Source organism: Heteronotia binoei, chromosome 8 (genome assembly GCF_032191835.1).
Source record: "Heteronotia binoei isolate CCM8104 ecotype False Entrance Well chromosome 8, APGP_CSIRO_Hbin_v1, whole genome shotgun sequence".
NCBI classification, from domain to species: Eukaryota; Metazoa; Chordata; class Lepidosauria; order Squamata; family Gekkonidae; genus Heteronotia; species Heteronotia binoei.
Genome location: NC_083230.1, coordinates 29,310,645 through 29,322,810, shown reverse-complemented (window position 1 = coordinate 29,322,810; position 12,166 = coordinate 29,310,645). Strand labels below are relative to the sequence as shown.

At 39.5% G+C, this 12,166-nt stretch overlaps 1 protein-coding gene across 1 annotated transcript; it reads left to right on the top strand.

Annotated features, from left to right (window-relative positions):
* Positions 1–416: 416 nt before the first annotated feature.
* On the top strand, positions 417–11,461 carry LSM8 (LSM8 homolog, U6 small nuclear RNA associated). Its single transcript, XM_060244845.1, has 4 exons — positions 417–798; positions 2,521–2,561; positions 4,200–4,327; positions 11,140–11,461. The coding sequence occupies exons 1-4, from the start codon at positions 768–770 to the stop codon at positions 11,228–11,230; spliced, it is 291 nt and encodes a 96-aa protein (XP_060100828.1). The 5' UTR covers positions 417–767; the 3' UTR covers positions 11,231–11,461.
* Positions 11,462–12,166: the final 705 nt, after the last annotated feature.

The window sequence follows — 12,166 nt, the reverse complement described above, 5'->3', positions numbered from 1 at the left end:
ACAAAATCCAATTTTTTTTTTCTTCAAATGGGAAATCAGCAGAACTTTTCAAGATCGCAAGCATACCTTGCATACATTACTACAAAAATTAATATAAACCGTAATATAGACATGGACCTCCAACGCTGCCTTTGCCCCCCCAATGCAATGTTGTTCCTCCCAGCAATGCGTATTTGTGCGCGTACGCCAACTGAGTATATACTGCATATTTTGGGCACAAAAGCATGCCACAGTAAGCGTGCTAGATATAAAGCGTCTAAACTCTCTCTGGGGTATGTATCCAAGCAAGGAAAAGTTTTCCTTGTTACAGCAAAACTCCAGCGCATCTCACATCCGTTTCATCCTGTGGGATAACAGAGTTAGAGGAAAAAGGGCCGACGCTTTCATTGGACAAAGTGAACCCGGAACATCAACCCGCCCTCCCATGTACCTTTTCTTGCAAGTCACGACGGGAAAACGTAGCACTGACGTGCCGCGCCCGCGCATCCTGCAGAACTGCGTCTCTGACTCTTCCGCTTACTGCGAGTTACCATCGAGGGCTTCCTGAATCGCAGACATACGCAAAACGAGAAAGCCGCTCCTCAATTTTAAATTGCCCAGGGAAATTTGGTACGCAGGCGCAGTAACCATTTAGGCCGGATATAGGGTTTTTTTTAAGAAAACATCCTAGCGTGGGTATTGTGCCGGGACTTCTGGGTTCTCTCGGGAGCTGCGTTTTCCCCTCCCTGAGGCTGTACGCTAAGCCAAGGCTTGCAGGAATCGTCGCGATGACCTCCGCGTTGGAAAACTATATCAATCGTATCCTTCCGCTAATAGAACTGGGATTTTTAGAAACCACCAAAGAGTAGGGAAGTGGGAAGGATTCCGGGACATTCTGTTTTAAGTACCAGCTGTTTCACCCATGCCATTAATTTGCTTAGTCTTGTTTGAGTGCCATAGAAGTTGTTGCAGAGGGAAGAGCTGATATTTTACGGGTTTAAAAAAAAAAAATGATTTGAAGTCTGGTTTCTTTCTGTGCAAGTGTGAAGTGCCTCTTCTCCCTTTGAAAATAAATGGGCGGGGCCTGAGGCGGGCGGGTGTGACATGTGGGCGCAGCTAATTGGATCAAAAGGAATGTCTCTGGCAGTATATTTGATGGATGTATTTTATTTTTTGCAAGGACCCCGTTCGAAAGGGGGATGGGCTCCTGCTCTTACAGTTCTTTTGCTAATCAGCTAACTTTTCTATGTCCTTGCCTTTCCCCAATGGGAAGGAAACATTTTATTCTCGTGATCCTTGATTATCGTAACCCGTTCGGTAGGTTTCAGCACTCTCCACAAAAAAGGACCATAAGAGCAAAATGTTTCTGTTTCATGTTGGTGGGAGGGTGGAAAGGAAAAGCCCAGGAACGTTAAGAGCGTTGTGCCATCCTAAAGGCTATTGCGGCAGCACACCTACGTTTCCCTGCCTCCTCAGATGCATGAAGCGCAGCTACAGTTGGCAGGTCTATATAGATTTAGAGATGGAAAATTGGAAATGCTAAAAGGCCATGAAATGGAAGAAGTGCAGTGTGATTTTCTTTCCCCATTACCCCATACATGATTTGCAAATTAATCAATTCTGTTTTCAAGGCAAGCCAGCTTATTTTGTTTGAATCACAAACCTCAGCCTGCTCACTTGCCCTCGTCAATTTAATTTTGGTTTGTAGGCAAGAGACACTGTAGTTTGGGTGTGACAACAAACTGTGGCATGCATGTGAGTTGACTGGAATAGAGTGTGAGCATGATAGCCTGTGGGGTGTAGTGGTTAAAGTGTCAGACCAGGATCTTGGAAATCCAGATTCAAATCTCCGCTTATGCCATGGAAGCTTCCTGGGTGACCCTTGGGCCCAGCCACACATTCTCAGCCTATCCTACCTCACAAGGTTGTTGTGAGGATAAAAGGGAGAAAAGAAGGATGTAAGCTGCTTTGGGTCCTTGTTGGGTTGAAAGGTGGGATATAAATAATTTTCCAGATCCTGGTTCATCATTCTGTATGAATTTTGCCTTATCTTCCCTTCTGATTCGTTTTACAGGGTTACTTAATGGAGCTGTTGTGAAAATAAAGCAGTGCTCTAAGCTTGCAGCAAAAGAAGGAAGGGCACATAATGAATAGAACAACCTAAGATCAGTATGCATGCACGGAAAAATTCATTCTTTTATTAGTTATGGGGAGAACTCAAGAGATATGCCTGCTGCCTTACTTTTGTGCTCCCTCTGGCTTTGGAAAACTTCAATGTAGATTAACATTTTCTTCAGAACCATAATAGCAAATCTCCCCCCCCCCCTTTTCCCCCTGAAATGAAAGTTTGAAAAGATGCTTAATCCCTTGGTGTGTTCATATTTTGTCCTGTATTGTCTGTCAAATGAACCCAGCACTGTTTAAAATGACCGGGCACTTCACTGGATCAGGAATTAACCAATATAACAATCCTGGGCCAAACAGACCATGCTGTTATTTCTACTGAATCTTTTAAAAATACTTTTCTTTAATGAATACCAGGTACTGTTGCAGTAATTACTTCAGATGGGCGAATGATTGTGGTAAGAATTCCTTTTAAATATAAGCATTTCCCCATCACAAATTATTTTATGTTGGAGCAGACTTGTTAAAGACTTGTTTGCAAGTCCCAGTGATCTTGACATAAGCAATTTCATATTGTATACTTGGGAGTAAGTGCCATCCTAAGCAGACTTACACCGGATTTCAATATACTTAGAAGGGTGCAACTCTGCCTTGGATGACACTGTGAATCTCCGGGAGCTGTTGAACTCAATAGGGCTTCTGAGTGGTGCATAGGTTTAGGCTGCATGTGTGCTTTAGATCACAGTCATGTACAGCGATACAGTTAACATTACCTTATCATAATAAACATAGCACAGACTGTAATGTATTTAATGAATTTATGACAAATAAAAACCTCATTTAGACTAATAAAAATAAGTTTTTCTGAAGATACTAATGTGTAACAAAGGATTCTTGATCCCGGTAGGCTGCAAATACATAGTCTTTATGCATTCATACAACCACTTATCTAAAACGGTTGCTTTTCTTTTTTGTTATATCAATTCAAGATTGTCTCTTGAATTCTGATCAGAAACTTCTAATCTGCAAAATTAACCATTGTTCTTTTTGCTTATAGCTTTAAATATTCTACACCTAGATAGAGGAGATAACATTCAGCTTTTTTACAATTGTATGAATTTGTCAGAGGAACATATTCCAGTATTCATCCTCTGAAATAACACAGCACCGCATCTCAAAGGAAAGGATGCTGTGAGCTAACTCCATGCTTGAGAGGAGATGAATGGAGTGCAACAGCAGTCTCAGTTACTCTTAACAATTAAGATACTTTTACATGTGTCTTCTACTTTGACATATTTATTGCTCCACTGTTTTTCCCATAATTGAATCCCATAATCACACATCCTAAATAAAACAGTTTCAATCCACTTTCAGTGCACTTTCAAACTGGATTTTGCCAGTTCATAACAGTAAAATCCAGCTGAAAAGTGCATTGAAAGTGGATTGACACTGCATTATTTAGCATGTGCGATCACAGCCATTGTGACCTATAAACTTAGCTTGTTTGCTTTGCATATGTCAAAACATCTTCAATAAGTTGTATGCTGATTTGCTGTTTACCTGTGCATCTGCCTATATATATGAAATACTAACTTCCATTTCTATGTATGTGAGGAAGAGTGCCTGCACATGAAAGCTCATACCTTGAATAAACTCAGCCACGCTGAGCCTGTTCGCAGGGAGGGCGGGATACAAATAGAAATAAATAAGGTGCCACTGAACTCAAAATTTGTTCTGCTGCTTCATACGAACATAGCTACCCACTTGGATATGAAATCCAGTTAATGAGACATTTCAAGTTCATGTATTCCGGATGTGGTGCAACTGGAATTAGTGTCAGTTACTTGAATTTCACACAGATTGACAAGAAATCATATATTTTCCTACAAAGACTTCCTTAACACCTGGGGATTTTGTTCAAAAATTATGAAATAATATGACATGTAACAATGAATGCTTTGCCAGTTGAAAACCCAAAGCTACTACACAGTGTACCCTTTATTGTCTCCACTGTAATGTGTATGTTGCTAAATAAGACATGCTTGAGACTCATATGTTTAAGGCTTTGGAATGCTTAATTTTTAAATGTCTTCTAGGGTACTCTCAAAGGTTTTGATCAGACCATCAACTTGATTTTGGATGAAAGCCATGAAAGAGTGTTCAGTTCTTCACAAGGAGTGGAACAAGTGGTCTTAGGATTGTACATTGTAAGAGGAGACAATGTGTAAGTCCAGCTTTTATTCTAGTAATGTAACTGAAGCTGTGGTAGAAAAATAAAGTATCTAGCTCTCCAGGATTGGTGCTGTTTTTAAAATTAGATAAAATATTCCTAATGTGTTACTTCTGATGCATGCTCTCAAGCTGAGTTGTAGTATAGGAATAAGTAATATAAGGGTGAGGTTTGGCTTTCTAAGCAGCTGGGGAAGTTGCTGAGAATTTCTGAGTTTGTGTGACTGCTGAAAATTCTGAGTTTGTGGTTGCTGGGGAACTGCTGTCTGTTTGGTTTGAGTGGGCTGAAGGTGATTGTTGCTGATTGATTAGGAGTGGCTGTGTTCCCCACCCTCTTTGCATTATTAAGCTGCGCCTTGCCAGAGGCGCAAGCCGAAGGGCGAGAGCTAAAGGGCTTTTGGCCTGTGACTCTTAGCCTGGGGGCTGTGTAAGGACCAGGAATCCAGATCCCTATTTTCCTTGTGTTCCCAATAAGGTAAGTTGACCCTCCAGAAGGGGAGCCACATAAACAGGATTTAAAAGGGGACTGTATATTTTTAAAAAAGCTATCATGAAGGTAGAATGCCAGCAGGGGAGTGGGGGCTTTCCAGTGTTTTGCACTGAGTGTCACATGTATGACCATCTGCCCACAGGACAGAAGTCTTGGGTGTGTTCCCGATGCAAGGAGCTCCTGGTCCTCGGGGAACGAGTTCGTACCCTTGAGGCCGAGGTGACTGACCTGGAGAAGCAGAGACAGTCAGTTAGGCACTCGGAGAAGACTCTCGGGGACGTATTAGATGAGCCCCACTCTGAACATGGCAGCCCGTTGCTGCCAGGGAGCATGAGGGTTGAGAGGGAACAGGGCACTGGGATGCTTTCTGGAACAAGTCTGAATAAGTGGGCCAAGGAACCATTCCTAGGCAGGGAGAGAGGAGGGGTCTTGGTAGTTGGTGATTTGATCCTTAGGCAAGTAGACAGCTGGGTGGCAAAACCCCGTACTTACCGGATGGTGACTTGCCTGCCTGGTGCGAAGGTAGCGGACATTGCGCATGTAGTAGATAGGCTGATGGACAGTGCTGGGGAGGAGCCAGTGGTCGTGGTGGATGTTGGCACCAACGATGTGGGGAAATGCAGTCGTGAGGACCTGGAGAAAAGATTTAGACTGCTAGGCGGGAGACTTAAGGCCAGGACCTCCAAGGTAGCCTTCTCAGAAGTGCTCCCTGTTCCACGTGCAGGGCTGGAGAGACAGGCACAAATTAGAAGTCTCAGTGTGTGGATGAGACAATGGTGCAGGGAGGAAGAGTTTAAGTTTGTTAGACACTGGGATGCTTTCTGGAACAAGCGGGAGCTGTACAAAAGAGATGGTCTCCACTTATCCCCAGATGGAACCAGGCTGCTGGTGCTTAAAATGAAAAAGGTGGCAGAGCAGTTTTTAAACTAAATCTTGGGGGAAAGCCCACAGGAGATGAAATGTCTCTGGTTCGGGAGGACTCATCTCAAAGAGATGAAGGGTTAGCTGTTACTTTTCTACCGGGTAATGGATCAGAGTTGTCCACTGAGATGATGACAAACAGTATGGACTGTCTGCCAAAGTCTCGAGGCGGCAGGAGGAAGGTTGCGGGCCTAGCTTGCCTGAGAAATTATAGATGTTTGTATACAAATGCTAGAAGTGTTCGAAGTAAAATTGGTGAGTTGGAATGTTTAGTGTTGGGAGAAAACATAGACATTGTGGGAATTTCAGAAACTTGGTGGAATGAGGAGACTCAGTGGGACACGGTGATTCCTAGATATAAGTTATATTGGAAGGATAGGGAGGGAAGGGTTGGAGGTGGGGTGGCTCTATATATCAGAAAGGGTTTACAGTCCAGTAAGAGTTAGATTCCCTTCTAGAAATGCTTTGGGCCGAAATAGAGGGCCCAAAAGGAAATTTAACTATGGGAGTTTGTTATCGCCAACCAAATCAAAAGATAGAGGACGATTATAATATGATGGAAGGATTAAAGATAGCGGCTAAACATAAAAACTGTGTCGTAATAGGTGATTTTAACTACCCACAGATTGATTGGGTCAATATGTGTTCAGGTCGAGAGAAAGAGATTGAGTTTCTAGATGCTCTCAATGACTGTGCTATGGAACAGATGGTCTCAGAACCTACCAGGGGTGGGGCGATCCTGGATTTGGTCCTAAGTAATGCCCAAGACTTGGTGAGAGATGTAAAAGTGATCGCACCGCTTGGGAGCAGTGACCATAACTTATTGATTTCACCATTTGTATAAATAGAGAGTTGTCCCAAAAGACCAGCACAACCACGCTTAACTTTAAAAGGGGTAAATTCTCTGAGATGAGGAGGCATGTGAAGAGGAAACTGAAAGGAAAGGTAAATACAGTCCAAACCCTTGGGGAAGCTTGGAGGCTGTTTAAAACTACAATCCTAGAAGCTCAGATAAAATATATACCACAAGTTAGGAAAGGCACAAACAGGTATAAGAAAAGGCCTGGTTAACAAACAAAGTAATGGAAGCTATAAAAGGTAAGAAGGACTCCTTTAAGCGGTGGAAAGCTAGTCCGAGTGAGATTAATAAAAGGGAACACAGGCTGTGGCAAATCAAATGCAAGACTGTGATCAGGCAGGCAAAAAGGGACTATGAGGAGCATATTGCAAAAAACATAAAGACCAACAATAAACATTTCTTCAAGTATATTAGAAGCTAGAAACCAGCCAGGGAGGCAGTGGGGCCCTTGGATGATCAAGGGGTGAAAGGATTACTGAAGGAGGATAGGGAAATGGCTGAGAAGCTGAATGCATTTTTTGCCTCCGTCTTCACTGTGGAAGATGAGAAGTGTTTGCCCGCTCCAGAACCACTTATTTTGGAAGGGGTGTTGAAAGACCTGAGTCAGATTGAGGTGACAAGAGAGGAGGTCCTACAACTGATAGACAAATTAAAATCTAATAAGTCACCAGGTCTGGATGGAATACATTCAAGAGTTCTGAAAGAACTCAAAGTTGAACTTGTGGATCTCCTCACAAAAATCTGTAATCTTTCATTGAAATCTGCCTCCGTTCCTGAGGACTGGAAGGTAGCAAATGTCACCCCCATCTTTAAAAAGGGTTCCAGAGGAGATCTGGGAAATTACAGGCCAGTCAGTCTAACTTCAATACCGGGAAAGTTGGTAGAAACCATTATCAAGGACAGAATGAGTAGGCACATTGATGAGCAAGAGTTATTGAGGAAGACTCAGCATGGGTTCTGTAAGGGAAGATCTTGCCTCACTAACCGGTTACAGTTCTTTGAGGGGGTGAATGAACATGTGGACAAAGGAGACCCAATAGATGTTGTTTACCTTGACTTCCAGAAAGCTTTTGATAAAGTTCCTCATCAAAGGCTCCTTAGAAAGCTTGAGAGTCATGGAGTAAAAGGACAGGTCCTCTTGTGGATCAAAAACTGGCTAATTAACAGGAAGCAGAGAGTGAGTATAAATGGGCAGTCTTTGGTAAGCAGTGGGCTGCTGCAGGGCTCAGTACTGGGTCCCATTCTCTTTAACTTGTTCATAAATGATTTGGAGTTTGGAGTAAGCAGTGAAGTGGCCAAGTTTGCAGATGACACTAAATTGTTCAGGGTGGTAAGAACCAGAGAGGATTGTGAGGCACTCCAAAGGGATCTGTTGAGGCTGGGTGAGTGGGCATCAACATGGCAAATGAGGTTCAGTGTGGCCAAGTGCAAAGTAATGCACATTGGGGCCAAGAATCCCAGCTGCAAATACAAGTTGATGGGGTGTGAACTGGCAGAGACTGACCAAGAGAGAGATCTTGGGGTCGTGGTAGATAACTCACTGAAAATGTCAAGACAGTGTGCGATTGCAATAAAAAAGGCCAACGCCATGCTGGGAATTATTAGGAAGGGAATTGAAAACAAATCAGCCAGGATCATAATGCCCCTGTATAAATCGATGGTGCGGTCTCATGTGGAATACTGTGTGCAATTCTGGTCACCGCACCTCAAAAAGGATATTATAGCATTGGAAAAAGTCCAGAAAAGGGCAACTAGAATGATTAACGGGTTGGAACACTTTCCCTATGAAGAAAGGTTAAAACGCTTGGGGCTCTTTAGCTTGGAGAAACGTCGACTGTGGGGTGACATGATAGAGGTTTACAAGATTATGCATGGGATAGAGAAAGTAGAGAAAGAAGTACTTTTCTCCCTTTCTCACAATACAAGAACTCGTGGGCATTCAATGAAATTCCTGAGCAGTCAGGTTAAAACGGATAGAAGGAAGTACTTCTTCACCGAAAGGGTGATTAACATGTGGAATTCACTGCCACAGGAGGTGGTGGCGGCTACAAGCATAACCAGCTTCAAGAGGGGGTTAGGTAAAAATATGGAGCAGAGGTCCATCAGTTGCTATTAGCCACAGTGTGTATGTATGTATATATGTGTGTATGTGTGTGTGTGTGTATATATATATATGTATGTATATGTCTATATATTTGGCCACTGTGTGACAGAGTGTTGGACTGGATGGGTCATTGGCCTGATCCGACATGGCTTCTCTTATGTTCTTATAATAGTTTTTTTTAAAAAAAAAATGTTAATAAACTCAAACATAAAACATGAACTACAATCAAACAGTCATTTAGGTCATACATCTACAATCATTCAGATCTACAGTTGTTTACAATCTAAACCTTAAAGAAAACATAAGCAATCATCTGAGTTATAAAAAACATAAAACATAAATGACAGTCATTTAAATCATAGTTATCAATTAAATCATACATCTATATAGAACTCATATATATTCTTAATTTTTCAGTTCTATTTAAATATATATATCCTATCTTTCCCATCTATCTTCAGCTCTAACATTGACTTTGTTACAAACATATTTGCCAGTATCTTCTTTTTTTTTAAATTGTTTAAATTTAAATTTAGATTTATTCTTAATGTTTAGCTATATAGCTGAAAAATGCTTTTCACTTTTCTTGAAATTCTGAGATTGGCCCATTCTGTATATAGGATGTTAGTTTTGTCATCATCTCATATTTATATAGTTTATTCGTCCATTCCTTCAGATCTGGCATCTTTCTGCCTTCCATTTTCCTGCAAATAATACTTTTGCCTCTGTCACCATGTACCTAAATAATTTATTCCGCATTTTTATACTATTATTTGTTAAAATATTCAGTAATGTATTTTTGGGATCCATACAAACTTGAATTTTAATATCCTTTACATTTCTTCATGTACTTCCATCCAATATTTTCTTGCTGTCTTATATGAGCACAACAGGTGCGTTCACACTACACTAAATAATGCGTTTTACAAGTGGATTTTTGCTATTCTTACACAGTAAAAATCCAGTTGCAAAACACATTATTTGGTGTAGTGTGAACACACTCCACATATGATAAAATGTTGCATCCGTATTCTGACATTTCCAGCTTTTTCCACTGTGCTCTTTATTGGTATTAGCAATGTATTTGGGAGTAATATACCATCTAAAAACATGTTAACATTCACTAAATTCAATTTCTTTAGTCCATAGGTACAGTATATATTTTGTCCAAAAATTTGCATCCATTGAATCATACAATTTCACTTGCTGTTTTTGTATCATATTGCAATAATATTTTATAAATTTGTCCTAATACTTGCTTTGAGTCTCCAAAAATTTATTATTCAAAATCTGTTTTCTCTCCTAGTGGGCTCCCTTTTTTTGACTATTCCTTAAATTTAGACAATTGATAATCAACAAGTTTTTTCTTCATTTTAAATTTCTTGCCAAGATTTAATTTCCCCTTGTTTATTTATCATACACTAATAATTTATATAGTCAATTTTATTTGTTATACTAATGCCACAGTAGACATTAAACAGAGATGTCAGTGATGACATTGGCAGACTTAAAATCTATTTCTGCGCTGTTTCTTAATAGTCCATCCCTCAAAATATGAGTGCCATCTTGTCTTTGCATAGTTTTAATAATTTCTTAGTCCATAAATAATTGTAAATTCCTTCTTTAGTGTCAATTGTCTTCAGTTTAATGTTCCTTCTATTTGCATTTATAATCCAGTTTGATATCCAGACTATAGTGGCTGCTTGTTGATACAGATTATATTTGGTACAGCTAATTTTTTTTTATCCCACAATATTTTAAATCTTATTCTCGGTCTTTTCCAACTCCATACAAAATTATTTATCATTTTCTGCTATTTTTAAAGAAACGAAAATTCAACTTTGGTAATATGTTCAACAGCAGAAATTCTTCCTAACCACAAAATTTTTAGTCTTTTCTGATCTTTGTAAAATCTTCAGTAATGCTTACTCAAACTTTTTGAATAATTATCTGTTACATGTATACCCAAATATTTCACAGCTCATTTTATTTTATTTTTCTATCCTTGTTCTGCTTTGGTTGCTGCTAATAACATTATCTTGGACTTTTTTATTCAGTCTGTATTCAGAATAATTTCCAAATCTAATTATTTGTTACATTGTATATTTCAAAGAGATGTTTGATAATAAGTTGTTCTGACAACAGTAATCTTTTGTAAAATGGGAAAAGGTACTCCAGACAGTATTAATAGAATCTTACATTTTCCCATGTCTGATGTCAATGCAGTCTGTACTTCTGAATTCTTTTCATCAAAAGGTAACCTGTCTATGCAGTTTGTGATATAAAACTTGTACACAATATTTTAATTTTTGTAAGACCTTTCATACTCTAATTTGTATTAAAGCCAAAATAGAAAACATTTTGTAGTGTTGTATCAAGTTTATTTCAAAGTGGAACACGCTTTTCACCAATAGCGCTTTAATTCCTTTTCAGTGCTGTAATTGGAGAAATAGATGAAGAGACAGACTCTGCTCTTGACTTGGGGAACATTCGAGCAGAACCTTTGAACTCTGTTGTACATTGAAGACAATAAAGAGGATCTACATCAGGAAGACATAGACCTCTGGTTGTACAGAACTATTTATAGGCTGGCTTGGCTACTTTTTACAAGTTGTATGTAATAAGCTGGATAGTTTGTACTTTTATATTTTGACAGTTATGGTTTGATATCGAAAGTAAATTGTGCATCTTACAAAAAACCATACTTGATGTTTTTAAGTATCCACTGTACATAATAAAGTACACTTGCCTTTAACTCATTTATACTGTCTTGAATTCATAGGACCAACAGATCTTACTTAAATTATATTTTACCATCTCATAGGGGCATACTAATTCCAAATACCTTTATTGGCATAAAACATAGTAGCATACAAAGCATTGTTTGTTTTTGAAGTTTTTGTAGCAAATTAAGTAGCACATAGTAGTTTTATCCTAAGCCCACTTACTCAGAATTAAGTCTGGAGATATTATTGGAGGATGTGTGCATAGGACTAATTTTACTGCCTTTCAAAATTAATACTTATTTATACAAAAAATAATTTCTGTATTACAAAGCCCAGACAAAAATATTAAGACTAGACAGTAAATCTGAATTCTCACCATTGATCATGTGATCATTGGAGAGAACCAAAGTAATAAAATATGGCAAGATAAATAAAAACCACTTCAAAGGGAGGCAAAAGTACCCTGTTCAGATGCATAGTTAAAAAAAAAAACAACCCTGCCGTTCAATTCAGGTTAAATGTGTGAACAATCTTGTGATGTTCCACTGATTCTGTTGAGAGGACCACTGGGGGGGGGGGGGATCACCAAGTACCTAAGAAAGCAGAAAATAATTAAGATGAAAGAGGCCCTTGTCTTATAAGCGCAGCATTGGTTAAGTCAAGCTGAAATGGGAACCTAAGAGGAGATCTACTGGACCATCAGTATTGTTTCACACAGCAGCTTCTGGATGTGG